The sequence below is a fragment of the Petromyzon marinus genome, unplaced genomic scaffold (assembly GCF_048934315.1).
Source record: "Petromyzon marinus isolate PM22_M1 ecotype Great Lakes invasive population unplaced genomic scaffold, UKy_Petmar_22M1.pri1.0 PM_G_Scaffold_19, whole genome shotgun sequence".
NCBI classification, from domain to species: Eukaryota; Metazoa; Chordata; class Hyperoartia; order Petromyzontiformes; family Petromyzontidae; genus Petromyzon; species Petromyzon marinus.
This window is the reverse complement of record NW_027422750.1, coordinates 844,312-863,160: the sequence shown is the minus strand read 5'-3', so window position 1 is coordinate 863,160 and position 18,849 is coordinate 844,312. Positions and strand designations below refer to the sequence as shown.

The window sequence follows — 18,849 nt, the reverse complement described above, 5'->3', positions numbered from 1 at the left end:
AAAACTTCGTGCCAGTAAAACCCCTCACACCCCCTAGGCAGGGATCCCCTTGACCCCTCACACCCCCTAGGCAGGGATCCCCTTGACCCCTCACACCCCCTAGGCAGGGATCCCCTTGACCCCTCACACCCCCTAGGCAGGGATCCCCTTGACCCCTCACACCCCTAGGCAGGGATCCCCCTATGGGCAGTGTTGAGTCTATGGTGTAGTGCTGAGTCTATGGTGCAGTGTTGAGTCAGTGGGCAGTGTTGAGTCTATGGTGCGGTGTTGAGTCTATGGTGCAGTGTTGAGTCTATGGTGCAGTGCTGAGTCTATGGTGCAGTGCTGAGTCTATGGGCAGTGTTGAGTCTATGGTGCAGTGTTGAGTCAGTGGGCAGTGTTAAGTCTATGGTGCGGTGTTGAGTCTATGGTGCAGTGTTGAGTCTATGGGCAGTGTTGAGTCTATGGTGCAGTGTTGAGTCTATGGTGCAGTGTTGAGTCTATGGTATAGTGCTGAGTCTATGGTGCAGTGCTGAGTCTATGGTGCAGTGTTGAGTCTATGGTGCAGTGCTGAGTCTATGGTGCAGTGCTGAGTCTATGGTACAGTGCTGAGTCTATTGTGCAGTGTTGAGTCTATGGTGCAGTGCTGAGTCTATGGTGCAGTGCTGAGTCTATGGTGTAGTGTTGAGTCTATGGTGCAGTGCTGAGTCTATGGTGCAGTGCTGAGTCTATGGTGCAGTGTTGAGTCTATGGTGCAGTGTTGAGTATATGGGCAGTGTTGAGTCTATGGGCAGTGTTGAGTCTATGGGCAGTGTTGAATCTATGGTGCAGTGTTGAGTCTATGGTGCAGTGTTGAGTCTATGGTGCAGTGTTGAGTCTATGGTGCAGTGTTGAGTCTATGGGCAGTGTTGAGTCTATGGTGCGGTGTTGAGTCTATGGTGCAGTGCTGAGTCTATGGTACAGTGTTGAGTCTATGGTGGTGCAGTGTTGAGTCTATGGTGCAGTGTTGAGTCTATGGGCAGTGTTGAGTCAGTGGGCAAACGTACAAAATCAGCGGGGGATCAAATACTTTTTTCCCTCACTGTAGTAGAGACGATGGGACGAAGGGTGCTACTTCATGTATTTTTGGTAAGCCGTATAATCTTGGTGGCCTGGCAGCAGAAGGTTTCAACGAGAACTGTTTGGTTTGATCAATTAATGTGGTTGAATCAGAAATGATTTTGGTTTGTATGACGAGGCTGTTGGTGGGATCTCTTTTTATTTTTGTATAGCTACCATCATTGAGTAATTCTTTAATTTTGTTGTTATATTCTATTTTATCCATGATGACAGTGGCATTGACCTTGTCGGCTGAGAGGATGACAATGTCATCCCTCTTTTTTTAATTCATATAATAATCAGATTTCATTATTTTTATTTATTTATTCTTATTTAAATATAATCAAATTTGATTAGTTACATTTTAAACGAAATTTTATTTACTTATTATTTAAAATAATCAAATGTGATTATTTGTGGTTATAAAGAAAGGCTAAATTATTAATTAAATATTCCTGCCTTTATTTATTATGTAAAAGTGATCGAAATAGGTCAATTATTTTATTATTTAATCATTATTATTTAAAAATAATCCAATTTGATTATTTTAACTTATAATGTATATTTCTTTATTATTTAAAACAATCACATTTTATTATTTTAATGTATGTTTTTTATTTATTTAATCTTATTTTAAAAATAATAAAACGTGGTTTTTATTTATTCTTATTTAAAAGTAATAAAATGTGATTGTTGGATTTTTTTATTTATTTATAATGCTTTTACAATAATCAAATTTGATTATTTTTATTTATCATTTATTATTATTTATTTAATATTATAAAAATTTAATCAAATTTAATTATGTAGTCCGAGTCCGACCTAGGGGGAGGCCCACGACTGCTTCAGATCTCCGTCGCCGGCCCCAGTCGGCCGAGAGAGGCGTCACGTGACGAGTGGCTGTGGGGTCACACCAAGCCGCGCGAACATCGCCAGAGGCCACATCGATCCGAGAATCGATGTCACGCGTTGGAATCGCCCCGCCGCCGCCGCCCGCTGCTGCCGCTGACGCTCGGCGATCCGCGCGGGCGTCGTTTTCGAGCGACAGGATCGCGAATCGATTCCCTCCGGCGCTCCACGCCATCACGATGTTGACCACCGCCGCCGCCTCCGCCGCCCGGCACGCGGCCAAGCGCCTGGGAGTCAATGGCGAAGGCAACGACCGCGTCCAGGCGGGCGCGATGGTGAGCGTCAGTGACGAGCGACTTGACGAGGTGTTTTTATAACGAGAAGATGTTTATTTTACTCCTCCTCGCCCAGAGCCTCGTTGTGAGGCCTGGGCCAGAGGCTTCACTCAGGCGACGTGCCACCACCACCACCAGCCGTGTTTATATTATTTAACGTGATTGTTTAGCTTTGTAACTCGCAGATTCCAGTGCCGTTGCGAAGAGCTTCTCGTTGTTGGTGTTGGGGATGGACCACGCGGACCACAGCATCGCTAGGCTCTGCTTACGTTCAGTAAAACGCATTTTGGTAAACGTGGATTTCGTGTTCGTTAACACTTTGGGCTATTTCCAGTGTAATTTTTTTATACGGCGTTTTCTCTTCTAAGGGTGGGTATTCTCTTTGCACTGAACTAAAATAATAAAAAAATATGAAACAATAAAAACATTACTCATTGTTTTTTTCGGTAAAGTCACGTATGTAGAAATACAATAAAATTATATTAAAACAAAAAACAATCACGACGTTTCGATCACAACGCAAGCGATCTTCATCAGGTGTCAAGAACAAATCACGGAGGTAAATACAGCAAAAGATGAGAGACGAGAATTCAACAAACCTGAAACAACATGTGAAGCACATCCAGTCAGGCCAACAACACAGACACTTCCTGGCGGACCACGAATAAAAACATTGCCTACCAGGAGAAATTCGTTCATGAGGCTATCCACATATACAAGCACAGAGACAATTTCAACCGAGAAGATGGATTCTGGCTTAACAATCATTGGAAGGATTTGATAAACCATTTCGGGTCTTAATTGTTCACGCTTACGGTGGCTTTCAGACCGCATCCATTATTTTCGTCTCCCCCCTCCTCTTTTCAGAACATAGATGGACTGGTCCATCTGAACAAACTCTCAAATCGCTCTCCGTGGTGCTGACGTTAAAAAAATGCCACTTTTATTCAAATTTTCTTGCTGTGGTTTTCACACCTGATGATGATTGCTTCTTGTGTTGCAGTCAAAACGTCGTGAGAATTGTATTGTTTTATATTTTTATTATTTTATTGTTTCCCTTCTACGTGGTGACTTTTCCGGAAGAACCAAGAATATTAATCCCTGCAGTCACGAAAGCTTTAAATCAAAAGTTAAAATACTAATTAAGTTAAAATACCGATATGTTAAATGTCCCACGCGATAGCGTCGTGGGGTAGCTCTTCGACCCTCCCCAATGTGATTAAAAACTTTGCGGAATAAACTTTACAGCGTCTACAAAAGCGCACCTGGCGGTGGGGGATGCGAGTTCCAGAGTTTGTAACTCGAGGGCCGTTTAGATTTAAAGTTAAACTCGCGAACGTTCTTAGCGATTACTGAAATGATGGCACTGAGCTATGGCCATTTTTTGCCAAACGGATGCAGATTTAAAAAGCCCTTTAATGCAAGTGTCTGCATCTGCTCCGATATCACTTGCCGGCGATGTTAGCCTTGGCTTTATTTTGGTGATTTTGAAAAAGTTTTATGGTTTGGCCATGATTGTTTTGTTGTAGTACGGAGTTAGACTGATGGCTTTAATCTTAGTTGTCTTGTGGTTGTTGTTGTTGTTTGACTTGCATCCCACTGGGATTTTTGCACACAGCGTTGGTGTACGGTGCTATTTCAAGGATTATTTTGCTGTTTTTTCCTGGATTTTTTGTTTGCACAGTCACACAAAGTCACTTTAAGATGTTTTTATTGTTCATGTTTTTGTTTGTTGCGGTTGCACCCGATTCAAGAGCCAAATGGCTCACAGGGCTATACCAAATAAATGAAACTGAAAACTGTCTTCTCGGTATAGGAGGAAACAACAGCTTTGCACAATAGTCGTGTTGAGTTTGCTTCCTTGCCGACGTGCACAGGACACGTTTGAGGACCCACACAAGCCCCCACCGTCGGCTGTGGTTCACGTGCGGGGACTCTCGGACACAGCCCTCGAGTCGGACCTCGTGGAGGCCGTGCGGTACTTTGGCCTAGTCAGGTGACCAGTCGGTGGTGACCGTTGCCCGCATGGGGAAGAAAGCTGTATTATTATTGTTGTTTACCGAAAACACCAAAGATTAATTCCTGCAGTCACGAAAGCTTTGAACCAAGTTTAAACCGCCTCTACGGGGAGGTATAAGGTCTGTATCTTTGTGTCTGTCTTTGTGTTGTCTTGTGTTGTCTCTGCTTGTGTATCTGCCTTTGTGTCTGTGCTTGGATTTGTTTCTCTGTGCTGTCTCTGCCTGTGTGTCGGTCTTGGTGCTTCCGAATGTTTGCTGCCGTGCTCCACTTTGCTCTATGCATACCTCATGCTAAAATGTCCCATTGTCTCTCAGCCTTGCCTTCTCATGCTAAAATGTCCCATTGTCTCTCAGCCTTGCCTTCTCATGCTAATATGTCCCATTGTCTCTCAGCCTTGCCTTCTCTGCCTATTTAAGGCGACTTCACTGTGTGCTTGTACCTGTGCTGGTCTGCTGTACTTGAATGTCTATGTGTGTGTGTGCCGTCTGTATCTTAAATTTCATACTTAACTTGCAATTTAGCAATCTTTGAAATAACGTAATCAACCAGGCTTTGCGTTAATTGTGTTTTGACCGACCGTCTATGTTGCTTTATTTGGTTTCCAAATTCTGCTAAACTCTTGTCTGTTTGGTATGCTTCTCTCTCTATGTCCCCTATTGTGTCGGTGTTAGTTCCCCCCTACTTGGGTGTCTGTATATACATCTGGGGTTATGTGTTTCCCCTCTCTCTTAAATTTAGCTCTTCTGTACCTGATGATGGCTGCTTGTGTTGCAACCGAAACGTCGTACGCTATTATGTAATTTTATTAATTCTTATTTATACGTGACTTTACCGAAAAAAAAACAAAGATTATTGTTGTTATTATAGTTATTATTGTTATTTGTGTTGTTATTATTGTTATTATTGTTGTGGTGGTGGTGTTTGCGGACGTGGAGTGAACGTAGACCTTGGAAATTCGAGTATTACCGATTTTCGGTTCAATAACTCAAGAAATTGCATAACACAAAAATACTCGATGGTTCTTAAGCACGGGGTGGGAGATGCCCTTTCTGGGGGTGCAAGACGTGCCAGATTATTTTTTAACAAGGTAAATCCATCGAAACACATTGAGCACGGGCACGTACGCACCGCTACTTTGTTCCATCAAACCTCTAAATTAATAAACATTGTACGTTTTAAAAAAAATATTGAGAACCAAAGGGGGGGTGGCAAGGCTGCAGGTTAAAGCTCAAGAACCACTTCCGTAAATAAAAAGTCGTGGCCGCGTGTGGCGGTGGACGAGAGGGCGCGGCGTTGCCCACGTCACGGCGTGATCGGCGACGCCGTGCGTGGCTTACTCGGGGCCTTGCCAGCCTGAAGTGACCAACCAAAAACCACTTCATCTTCTTTGGGGTTCTTTCGGTAAAGTCACCACCGCGTAGAATGAGAATAAAATAATAAATTAATAAAAATAACACGATAAAATTCTCACGACGTTTCGGGCCACAACACAAGTGGCCTTCATCAGGTGAAGGGACGAGACTGCCAAACTGAAATGGGACAGTCTCGTCCCTTCACCTGATGAAGGCGACTTGTGTTGTGGCCGAAACGTCGTGAGAATTTTATTGTGTTTTTTATTATTAATTTATTATTTTATTCTCATTCTACGCGACTATACCGAAAGAACCAAAGAAGATGAATCCTTGCAGTCACGAAAGCTTTAAATGGAAACAAAAACCGTTTGATTTTCAATTTCCCCAAGTCACGAATTCCCTCCGAATTAAAGTGCCGCTGCTGCTTTTGTTGTGCCGTCTGACAAAAGCGGCACACGTTCAACTGTGATTAGTAACCGTGTTAAAAATTAATATCTCGTATTGAAATGGTGCACACACGTACCTTGTTTATGTACGTTTGAAGAGGCTTCGTTTGTCAGGTGATACATCGACAGAAGAAGACTACATTACCCTCAAGATGTATTTTAAATATAATTATATTCTTACAGTACATTCAATTCCAACGTACTACACTGCCAAACTGAAATGGGACGTGGCATCTAACCTGCATCCAACCAGTCTCCACTCCGTTGCATGCATTGAAACATTTCTTGAGATCAAATGAGGTGACTTGGAGCAGACCAACCTCGTGTTTAACATTAACAACAACAGGCATGCGTTTTAAAGTCGGCCACATCTTTGAATAACGGCACTCGTTTGAATCGCTCCCTCCGTGCAGCTACGTGGTGATGATACCCAAGACGCGGCAGGCGCTGGTGGAGTTTGAAGACCCGGAGAGCTCCCGCAGCTGCGTCGACTACTCGTCCAAGGGCTCCGTCTACGTGTGCGGGCAGCCGGCCTACTTTAACTTCTCTACCAGCTAGAAGCTTTGGCGCCCTGGCGTCCCGGGGGACAACGGCAACAGCAACCACATCCTGCTCTTCACCATTCTCAACCCCATCTACCCCATCACCACGGTGGGCATTGTTACACTTACAGCAGCTGGACATTAATGTGTGAATAGTTTGTCGGGTGTGCCACGCACACACGCGCATGTTTCATTTATACGAGTGAAATTATGTCCGTTTTGGATTACAGTGAATGGCTTTGCTAAGGAAATTACATTGATCCTTTGGTTCATTTGAGGCAATTGAAGTCGTGTTTTTTGTTTGTGCTTTGAAGTCTACCAATGGCATTGAATAAAAAACAATATATAGACCTAATGTTGATTTTGGAAAGCGTTGATGTCCTGTATGGCTCGATCTTAAAAATTCACTGGAAAAAAAGCTTTTCAAATTTACTTGGTAATGCGTGCAAAATCACCTCGCTGCGTTTGTGTGCTCCATGTGGTCCTGCAGGATGTGCTTTACAACATTTGCAAACCATTTGGGCCTCTGCAACGCATTGTTATCTTCAGGAAGAATGGCCTGCAGGCCTTTGTGGAATATCCTTTCAACGAGATGCATAACCGTAACGATATGTCCGCCATTCACGTAATTTTACGTGTTATTTTGGAGATGCTAAATGTATTGTTTTTAAAATGAAATGGTCGTGTTTTCCTTAATTTTTGGCCACGTTTGTTTCGGTTGAGAGCGCCGAGAGAGCGAACTCATCTCTGAATGGAGCGGACATCTATTCGGGCTGCTGTACTCTCATAGTGGACTATGCAAGGGCAAGTACAACCGATACTTTGTACATTCACAAGTGTGTGCACCACAACCTGGGTTTTTTCACCCGCAGACCAAAGATTTCATTTAATATTATGAATTGACCACTTTGGTGAGCAAATAATGCTGAATACACACGGCAATTCATTGCTAGATGAGGGCTTCTGCACTCGATGCCTGTTGTGGGGGTTATTTGACTTGTGTGCGGGGTAAAGGAGTGTAGCATATATTGTGGCTGCATAGAAATACAATGCACCCAATGGATTTTACAGCTGCCCACCACACAGCCCCACAACCTACAACAACCCATTGTGCATGACGGGCATCCTTGCCGTTGTCTAAAGTCAAACTTTTCCCAATTGATATTACCGTGTGAGGGTGGTTCTCATCTGAGCCAGTGCCCTGAGCCAGTTAATGTAAAATTCGCATCCAGTGGGAAGGGTAGAGTTGGTTTTCAATTCGATTTTATTTGGTGACGGGTGATTAACATTCAGCCATAGGCTGCTTTGCGAGACCTGCAGAGTACCTGAGGGGAGATGTTACATTGTTAGCAGGAAATAAAATTACAGAACAGTAATAACGAATGCATCATTTTCATAACGGGGTTATGGCACTTCAACATTTTTGAGGTATACGATCAAGGCTAACGCTTTACAGTACACGAGGAACACTGCGAATAAATAATACCGAGTTAGGCAGAGCATGCCAAACTTATGTGCGATTAAACAAGTTTGGAATTTAAATAGGCCACCGAGGGATAGCGATTTTTATCTGCAAACACGAAGGGAGCTTGTTCCAACGAAGAGGGATAATCAACACGTGATCTTAAAAAAAAAACTGGTGGCAGAAGGCCACTGTTTTCCCACAACTCCGATAAGCACGCTTTTGCTACGTACGGTGCGAAAGTTTAGCTTATCGTTGACTTGCTACGTGTGGCAGCTCTTATTCATTCATCTCCCAGGAGGTTAAGGGTTGCGTTAAGTACCTCGGCTTTACCGCAAGTTGCGTGCCGTAATTGTCTCGGGGGTAATGACCGCTTAATAATTATTATGCTTGTAAATTTTAAATGGTTCTAAAGTTTCGATTTAAAGCTTTCGTGACTGCAAGGATTCATCTTCTTTGGTTCTTTCGGTAAAGTCACCACGTAGAATGAGAATAAAATAATAAAATAAAACAATAAAATTATCACGACGTTTCGGCCACAACACAAGGTCGGGACGACAGGTTTGTTCCTTTCACCTGAAGAAGGCCACTTGTGTTGTGGCCGAAACGTCGTGAGAATTTTATTGTTTTATTTTATTATTTTATCCTCATTCTACGTGGTGACTTTACCGAAAGAACCAAAGAAGGTTCTAAAGTTATATAATTTTTTCCCAGCATCTATGCCCTATATGCTGGCCACGAATAATGTTTATCTTTTCCCCCTGCTGTGTCCTCTTTACAGGCGACGCGTCTGAATGTGTTTAAAAATGACTCTGATACCTGGGACTTCACCAACCCTGGCCTCAAGCAAGGTAAGACCAATATTGAGCATATCAGAGCCGCGCTCTCTCGACAGCTGGTGGTGGTGAGCCCTCGGGTGTGTGGGGGGTGACGTTTTTAACGCAAGGGCTGGGGGGTGTGCACGGCGTGATGAAACAGGCATTGACTTTCTGTACGCGGCCGGCTTTGCCGTGTTATACTTGAAGATCAGTGGCCAAGTAGAGGGGGAAGTTTGGAGCGTTCTCAAGAGGATAATGCAGCTTCTGCACTTGAGATTTTGGTTGCAGAAAAATGTCACACCTGCAGACACTTGGTTGTCTTGAAGCACATTGGTGTACTGTTTACAATCTACAGAACTTGGTCGTTGTCACAGGAAGTTATTTGAAACGCCATTCCCCTCTTTTGTATCAATCATGCAATCACTGCAATTGTGTAGAGCTGGTCAAGGTTATTTTCGTTTATACCTATCTTCTCCATATATATAAAAGGCAAAGTTGTGAATATGTGTGTCTGTTCAAAATGTTTAGCGTACTTCCCGACATGCAACAAACTGGAAATTTGCCATGTGGGTACTTTCCAGACTGTACACCGTGCAAACATTACACAAATACACTTTTGTTTTTTGGGGGGGGGGGGAGCTCGATAATGCATTTATTTTTTGCACGGCAAGTGAGCTGTGACGTCAAATCTGTCACGTGACCCGTAGTGTAGCGGTTAGCGCTACGCTGCGCTACGAACCCGGCGACCCAAGTTCGATTCCCGCTCACCGCCACCACCGGTGACGATTATTTTAACCGGTCCTGGGCCTCCCCTAGGTCGACTCAGCCTCAAACGAGTAACTGCTGTGGTGTGTGAACATCGCCACTGGGGAGACAAAGGCGGCCGGGCGTGGTGGATCCAAGTCCCGGGCGAAGCCGGGTAGTAACAGCTAGCGCAACATATAACTAAATAATCTTTGTGTTTTTTTAGCCCATGCTAAGCTTGCGTAGTTTACTCTGGGCAGATTGGTTTTAAACTCCTGCCCTTGTACTTTGTTTTTCTAGTTTACCCTTCACAACAATGTGGCAGTATAAGTGAATGTTGTGAAGAACAGGATTCACAAGGAGGCATGTGGCTGCTGGAGTGTTCAATAATCCATTGGATTAATTTTTTTGTTACCATTAAAGCTGTTGCCCTGGTACTGGACATGCGATAGACATTGCCATTAAGTTGGTGGCGTTTTAGATTTTGATCAGCTTTGAAGATTTTCCCAACGTCAAGTGCATGTGGCCCATAGGCGGGTACTCGGTTGTTCGGGGTGTATCAAGGCTGGGCATTTTTACACTACAGTGTAAAACCTTGCATTGCGAGCATAATTCGTTCCGGGAACGTGTTTGTAATCCAAAGCGCTCGTACATCAAAGCACTCGTCTATCAGTTGTGTGATCACGTGACTCACGGCAGTACAAAGTGTGTCTACACGTACACTGCTCGTATTGCAAGACCTCGCTCGTTTATCAAGTTAATATTTATTTTCAATTTTAGCTCGTCTTGCAAAACACTTGCAGACCAAGTTACTCGCAATCCAAGGTTTTACTTTTATATTTAGATTTACCAGGGTGTGTGTCTGTTGGATCAGAAGTAGGTGCCAACTTTCACTGGCATATTTGAGGTGGACATTGCACGTTGCGTTTTTATATTTTGTAGGGTTGAGAAACCTTGACTGCATTATGTGGTGTCTGGATACTAAGCGGAGAAGCTTAGAGGATGTCAGAAAAGCCGATATTTACGATTGAAAATATCACTTATTATAAAGTAACCCTTTTAATTTGGTACGATTGAGCCTGAACAGGAAAATGGTATCTTTGTCCCGAGTACATTGTGTGTACGCACAGATATTAGTTTCCGAAGAGGTAAGTCTCGCCACTTTATCAAGGGAGCTTCAGGGACACGGTGCGGTTTGATTTAATCGCCAAATTTCCGTAAACGCTTCGAAGAGTATTTTCCTCACTCCCAACATCAACGCTACAAGGAGCATCTGCGAGCATTGCCGCACACAAGCACACGAGGCAATTTGCAAGCAACACACGAGCAATCAAGCGCCCGGCAGCCAACAGCCACCGACGTGAACGGCGACGACACGAACGGCGACATTGGCGACATCCTCGTCGGCACTTGGGAGGCACCGGGGACCATGCAACCAACACGCCGCCACCGCTGTGACACGCACGGCCGACCCGCGCCCCCCACGCCTGCAGCGCCACGTCACGGAACACTCGGCACTCGGCGCAGCACGCCGCGTCCGCTGCACCGCAACCGCCACGTGCCGCTTGGCAGAGGCCATCGGATAACCTGCGTCCAGCCGCAGGCACCGGGGGACACGGCGCTGACAGACCGGCAAAGCACCGGAACCGCCGCGAAGAAGCCGGGAGCGACGAAAGCCCGCATTCACCGCGAACGGGACTTGGAAATAAGCCGAACGGAACGCGTGCCGATGCGTTTGGGGCTTAAAATCGCTCCGTTGGTGAGAATTTACCTCCACGCTCGTACGTTTAGACTGCCTTGCTAAAGTTTTGTTTGCAAACGAGGATTTTGACATTGCAGATGCCAGACACAACGCATTTCGCATCGGTTTATAAGCGGCGATCTTTTTCATTTTAAAGGTTCGTAAGGCCCCGTCGCCCACTTCAAGCGTCCCAATTTTAAGCCCCAAACCAAAAAGGGTCGCCGGAGAGCGAGAGGTGCGGTGGCACGGACAACGCGGGGGGGTGCATTTGTGCCAAGCGTGACTGCTGTTGGCGCAGGAAAGAAGGCGCCGGCCTTTCTGTTGCATCCTCCTCGCGATGGGTCGTCAGCCGCCGCCCGACTCTGGGCAACTTTGTGTTCCCGTCGAAGCGTAGACTGGGTAAGAAATGAGCGGGCATCGCAGGCGGCAACCACGGACACTCGCTGACGCCGCACCTCGGAACAATTTGTCGCGTGCATCTGTACACCTCGAATAAATTTTGTTTTTTCTTCTTCTTGCGATGAGCGTTTCTTTACGCGCTGTATTTTGTATGGTGCTCGTTATTTATGTTGCGCCGTGTGAAATCTGCATTTTAAAAAATACCGCCAATTGTTTTTATCGACAGACGCAGCGCGCCCCCGTGTGGAGTGTGCCCGGAATTTCTTAATGTGTTGGTCATGTGAATGTTCTGGGTGCAGAATGCATTTTTTGGATTGTCCTTATTTTGTGCAGCAATGAGCGCTTATGTTTCCCGTGGGTGAATTTGGTGATCGTTTTTTTGTTGTTTTCAGAGGACAATGCAATGATGCCAGCGAAGCAAACGTCTCTCCTTGGCGACCATCCCAAAGCACACGCTTGCGGTGGTGGCGACTGTGGAGGTAATCCCCTTGTTGCGAATGCTATAATTTCGGTTTCCTTCAGCTTGCTGTCAGATTGAAAGAACCTGCTGCCTGTTGAGAACATTTCTTATTTGGAATTAGTGTTAAGGTGCATCCTAAAAACCTTTTTTTGCAATTAACAATTGCAACGTATGAGTTGCTTTGTGTTTTAAGAGACGATATTTCCAATAGCTATCAGATGTATTGGGTATTTAAAACAAGCTATGCTGAATAAGAGCTCTAGCTTGGTGGCCCTCAACCTAAAATAAAAACTAGTTTAGTCTATTCCCTAGGCAACTGAGTCTTCTGGACCAATGTTTTCCAGTGTCTCCAAGGAGTAGAGTGGTGATTCCTGGGTTACCTGACCTTATAGGAAAGGGCACACGTGTGTAAGATGATGGTTATCATAAATCTGTTTTTCAGAGAAGTTTAGAGAGTTTCAGCTAGTTCACGATGCGTTTCCCCCTCTTGTGTGTTTGCGTCACAGGCCACCAGCAGCCACCACCACCGGGCGTCGACTACGGATCTGGCGGCGACGGCATGGGCGGTGGGGGAGGAATGGGCATGGGAGTAGGCATGGGCAACCAGGTTGGGCCCCAGGGTGGTACCCAGGGCCAGCACGTGCAGGCCATGATGAACCAGCAGGCCGACAACAAGGTCCTCATTGTGTACGACTTGGACGCCGAACGCTTCAACTGCGACCGCGTGTTTAACATCCTCTGCCTCTTCGGCGACGTGGAGAAGGTGCCTTCGCTGGGTGTTGCGCGCACCTGCTTTGAAATGAGTCCCCGTTTTTTTTCTTCCAAAGGTTCAACCGCGGTGCAATGCGTACGCACGCGTGTGGTGCACGTCGTGCGCTGATCGTGTTATATAAAGTGGGAGATTCACACGACCAAATTTGTGCACCGATTGACAACATAAACATTTGGTAATTTTCTTTACAAAAATGTACCCAATGCGAAGTGTTCTTTGTGCATGTTTTCTAATGGCCCCTCGGCCAACACTTCACATTTCAACAATGCGTTACAACGAAACTTGTAGATATTTTCGTGCAAGATTGCACGATGCTGAACCATCTTACGGGTTGTTATTTTTGTAGGTTAAGTTCCTGAAGAGCAAGCCGGGAGCCGCCATGGTCGAGATGGGAGATCAGTACGCCGTGCACAGGGCGGTTTTTCACTTCAATATGTCTCAGATCTTTGGAAATAAAATCAACCTCTGGTGAGCCTTTTTGTTCCCGTGTTAAATTGGTAAATGTAACTCGTCATATCCTGTTAATGTAATTGGATACTGCTTTCCATTTAGAGAAGACAACTTTAGTAAATATTTAGTGCAAGTGACTAAATTTTAGGACGGTGAAAAAGAGAGCTGATGAATACCGTGAACGAAACACTCGTCACAGCTCACGAGGACCCCGGTGACTTGCTGTCCAGAGCCTTTATTGAAGTGGCGAACATGAAATTTGGATTCTAGATTTGAAGCTTTACGGGGAGGGCCTTTATTGAAATAGCGAACGTGAAATTTGGATTCTAGATTTGAAGCTCTACGGGGAGGGCTTTCACCTATCTGTTAGAGCTTTCAACAGACAACGGGACAAGAAGTCAAAGCTCATCGAGACGCTGACCTTCCTCAAAAGATGCCGCGACAACAAGCTTAAAGGACGCGACCTGGGCTTGCTGTCTTCACTCCAACGCTGTCCTCTGGACAGTCCGGTCCCTTCACCTGATGAAGGCCACTTGTGTTGTGGCCGAAACGTCGTGATTTTTTGTTATTTTATTTTTTACCCACGAGACTTTACCGAATCGAACCAAAGAGCACGTGAAATTTGGAACGTGATAAAATAAAAACTAAAAACAGTTTCTTCGCGCTATTCCCTCCCTTCCGCCCTCGTCTTGGCAGCGTGTCGAGGCAGCGGTCGATTGTGCCGGGCCAGGCGTTCGAGCTGCCGGACGGCACCGACAGCTACAGGGACTACGCAGGTTCTCACAACCACCGCTACGCCAACAGCGAGAAGGCGGCGAAGAACCGCAACCAGCGTCCCACCGTGGTGCTGCACTTCTTCAACGCGCCCACGGACATCACGGCCGAGATGTTCGCGCAGGTCCGTGCCCCCGCCGCCCCTTCAGCCTACTGCCAGCAGCGCAGAAGGGGAGCGCGTTCGGTTTCTTTAAAAGTTTTCCCAGGTGAAGCTTTTATAAATATTCAAGTCCAAAGTTTGCACGTGAAACAATCGTGGGTTTTTAAGATGAGCCTATTGATGTTGTGGAGTTTGTGGTGGCCAATGACACGTTTCCTGTGACGGGACAAATGTAAAATGGTGTAATGTAGTTTCCTTTCAGCGGTTAAAACATAAGATGTATAAATAATGCAGTCGATGTTCCAAAGGGACTTTTTTGTTACAGACTAGACAACACCTCGCGTTAATTTGTCCTGTTTAATACATTACGATTCATATTCATTCGTATTCGAAAGGTTTACATTTCAGTCTTTGGACATTGTTTCTGCAAATGGTTGCATTCCCCCTGAGTCTATGCTTGGTGTTCACAATAATCTGAGCACTTTAAAAGACTGCTCCAAAGCTGGCGAATGTAAATTTAAAAATGGACAACGGGATTTGTGCCTGCAATTAAAATGACATCTCCCGAATGCTTTACCGGTGCACGTTAACTGTTACCAACTATAACGTGAACGCCGCCCGTTCTGTCCCCGCAGCTGTGCGACGAAATGTCGATTGCGAAGCCCCGCTCTTTCAAAGTGTTTTCTGGAAAAAGTAAGTCCCGCAAAGTATGTTTATTATTTATCTTACGTGTCATGGCACAGAATAAATCGTGTACTGTATTCTCCATGCAATCGTCGCTTGATTTACAGCACGACACCAGATGATCTGCAACGTGTGCTATGAGGCCATGCTCAAGAAACCCTGTGAGAAATTCTCTCCCGAGAGCAATCCTTGCTATTCACTCGCGCCCAAGCTGACTGAAGCGTGTTAGCGTAGCCAAGGCATCGGACTGAAGCCTTCCTGCTGCAGAAATTCACCGACGACTGACACCACCCTTTAAACACGGCAAAGGGTTTCATATTCTTGGTTCTTTAGGTAAAGTCACGTAGAAGGGAAACAACAAAATAATAAATATATACAAACACAGACAATTTCAACCGAGAAGATGGATTCTGGCTTAGCAATCATTGGAAGGATTTGATAAACCATTTCGGGTCTTAATTGATTGTTCACGCTTACGGTGGCTTTCAGACCGCATCCATTATTTTCGTCTCCCCCCTCCTCTTTTCAGAACATAGATGAACTCGTCCATCTGAACAACTGCCAAATCGCTCTCCGTGGTGCTAACGTTAAAAATAACCGCCACTTTTTTCAAATTTTCTTGCTGTGGTTTTCACACCTGATGATGATTGCTTGTGTTGCAGTCGAAACGTCGTGAGAATTTTATTGTTTTATATTTTTATTATTTTATTGTTTCCCTTCTACGTGGTGGTGACTTTACCGAAAGAACCAAGAATATGAATCCCTGCAGTCACGAAAGCTTTAAATCAAAATGGTGAAGGGTGTTGCGTTTTACACGACCCAAATGACTCCATGAGCAATGGTCCGTCCACGTGTCCAGCCGATAGGAGCGTGTCCGGCCTGACGGAGTGGGAGACCAAGAACGATGCCATGGAGGCTCTGGCGTGCATTAACCATCACCCCCTGAAGAACGCAAGTAAGTTGTGGGGTGTTGGCCATTTGTGTTGGTGCGATGACATTGAAGCGGTGCTGCATTATTGGCAAATCTTTGGTCGTACGCTCTGTTGAGCACCTAATGTTCAGATTTGGGGGGGGGCGCTTGTTATTACCATAGCACCATCTGTGTACACTGGCTGCCTAGCAGCCTTGGGTGAAATTGCAGGAAGTGAAAGCAGTTGTAGATTGTTGTATTATATATTAACAGGTTGTTATTTATGGGCGATTTGGATTTCGTTGTTGTTTGCATATACAGAATGGAATTGAAAGTTGACATAGCCAAGCACTTTCACTTATCACAACTCAACATTATCTTAGCTCCCTGAACGAGTTTGTCGACATCGACAAAGACCCTCCTAAGAATCGCTTCATTGTTTTAAGTTTTTGTGTGCTCCAGTGAAGACGTCATGTGGCTCCCCTGTTTTTATTTTCTCAGATGTTCCATACTTCTACACCCTCAAACTGTGCTTCTCCACTGCCCAGCCTTCATAGAAGACAACTCAACATGTTTCATGCCGTATTGAACGTCGGTGTCAACATCATTGTCACTTTGTGTATTATTTGTGAATGTCCCATCACTCTTGTTGAAAGTTAACCGTGGGTATAGGTCGAAAGTGCAATTTGACGCGTTTACATTTTAGTTGTCATTTTTTGGAGGATTAATTTAGATTTCTATATTGACTGCACCGAAAGATTTTAAAGGTCGCAGTGGAAATGAAGAATGTTGAAATTAAAATAATTATGGTTAGTCTCCTTAACCTGCCGAGTTTGTCTGCCGTGTGCATTGCCATTTTGTCCATGAGCCCCAAACCAGATTTCACTTGGCAGTCCTCGGGTGCCGTAACTTTAGCGGCTCCAATTAATTTACAATTTGGGGGGGTTCTCAACTTGCTCATAGCCAAAGTTTTTGCTCCCACCACGAGTGATGCTCCTTTCTTGCTGTAGCCCATGGCACTAATATTGCCCATTTAATTTCATAACGGAGAGCTCTGAAATAAATGCCAAAGAGACCCTTTTGGGGGGGGGCTGGTAAAAATATACCCCGACTCATTGACAATCCCATTGAAAAACATGGGTTGCCATTCTGTACAGTGCGTGTATTTAGCAGGTTAATACGCTTGCAAATATAAACCCCAAGAGAAAATAGAACAGTGTTTGAAAATAAAAGTATGGAGAGATGCATGTTTGACATCGAACTGGAATCGATTGAACATGAGCGTGGAGACATGAAGGAAGTTGGGCATAGGGTAGGTGAGTGACTGAGTGTGTGGGTGGCTAGGTGAGTGACTGAGTGACTGAGTGTGTGGGTGGCTAGGTGAGTGAATGAGTGTGTGGGTGGCTAGGTGAGTGACTGAGTGAATGAGTGAGTGAATGTGTGGGTGGCTAGGTGAGTGACTGCGTGAATGAGTGACTGTGTGGGTGGCTAGGTGAGTGACTGTGGGTGGCTAGGTGAGTGACTGAATGAGTGACTAAGTGTCTGTGTGGGTGGCTAAGTGAGTGACTGAGTGAATGAGTGAGTGTGTGGGTGGCTAGATGAGTCACTGAGTGAATGAGTGACTGTGTCTGTGGGTGGCTAGGTGAGTGACTGAGTGAATGAGTGTGTGGGTGGCTAAGTGAGTGACTGAGTGAATGAGTGACTGAGTGTGTGGGTGGCTAGGTGAGTGTGTTAATGAGTGTGTGTGGGTGGCTAGGTGAGTGAGTGAATGAGTGACTTGAGTGTGTGGGTGGCTAGGTGAGTGAGTGACTGAGTGTGTGGGTGGCTAGGTGAGTGAGTGACTGAGTGTGTGGGTGGCTAGGTGAGTGAATGAGTGACTGTGTGGGTGGCTAGGTGAGTGAGTGACTGTGTGGGTGGCTAGGTGAGTGAGTGACAGTGTCTGTGTGGGTGGGTAGGTGAGTGACTGTGTGTCTGTGGGTGGCTAGGTGAGTGTGTGGGTGGCTAGGTGAGTGCGTGAATGAGTGACTGTGTGTGTGTGCGGCTAGGTGAGTGAATGACTGAGTGTGTGGGTGGCTAGGTGAGTGAATGACTGAGTGTGTGGGTGGCTAGGTGAGTGACTGTGTGGGTGGCTAGGTGAGTGAGTGACTGAGTGTGTGGGTGGCTAGGTGAGTGACTGTGTGTCTGTGTGGGTGGCTAGGTGAGTGACTGTGTGTCTGTGTGGGTGGCTTATCAGGGACGGGTCCCGTGTGGCCAGTGGTCGAGACCTGTACCTTGGCTGGGTCAGGTCAGACTAGCCTCCCCTAGGATCCCCTTAGCCGGAGGACCCCGAGACCCTAGCCCAGGAATAGGGCGAGTTAGACCGAAGCCGTACCTCCTCAGCTAGCAGCGGGTGAAGGGGCCGTTACCCCTTCAAGTAGAAGGCTGTATTGTATTGTGTTAAGCACCTTTGTAATAAATAAGCATTGCCTCTACCGATTCGTCTCTACGCTGTCTTAAAGAACCCACTACACATGTACAGGAATAACTCTTACGTCTTTAACCATTGAACTTGTTTTAAATACATATAAAAACTCTAAACATTTATCATGTGCACAGTATCGTAATTAAGGCGGGTACTGATACCCCAATAAAGTGCTCATATTTGGTCAGAGGAAAACCAATGCTCATTCGGTAATGCATCTCCATTGGAAGCATGTTATGATGACCTCCTACAGCGCTGTTTCACGAAGTGTTCCGTTTATCAAGAACGCATCCTGGCTGCCATAAGAGGCACGCATAAAACTGAAGGCCGCCTGGGATCAAACTTACAAAATAAGCGGATGAGAGCAGGTTGGTGCGCTTTCGGAAAATGTAACTTTATAATGAAACGCAAGACCCAATCTAGATGTGACTCACTTGCAGCACTCCACTGCCCC

The 18,849-nt window shown here is 45.5% G+C and overlaps 1 protein-coding gene across 1 annotated transcript; it reads left to right on the top strand.

Moving 5' to 3' along the window:
- The first annotated feature begins 6,637 nt into the window (after positions 1-6,637).
- On the top strand, positions 6,638-17,181 carry LOC142912091 (heterogeneous nuclear ribonucleoprotein L-like). Its single transcript, XM_076060399.1, has 11 exons — positions 6,638-6,729; positions 7,111-7,196; positions 7,328-7,424; positions 8,864-8,933; positions 12,177-12,263; positions 12,751-13,007; positions 13,363-13,484; positions 14,163-14,364; positions 14,976-15,033; positions 15,884-15,979; positions 16,436-17,181. The coding sequence occupies exons 5-11, from the start codon at positions 12,188-12,190 to the stop codon at positions 16,489-16,491; spliced, it is 867 nt and encodes a 288-aa protein (XP_075916514.1). The 5' UTR covers positions 6,638-6,729; positions 7,111-7,196; positions 7,328-7,424; positions 8,864-8,933; positions 12,177-12,187; the 3' UTR covers positions 16,492-17,181.
- Positions 17,182-18,849: the final 1,668 nt, after the last annotated feature.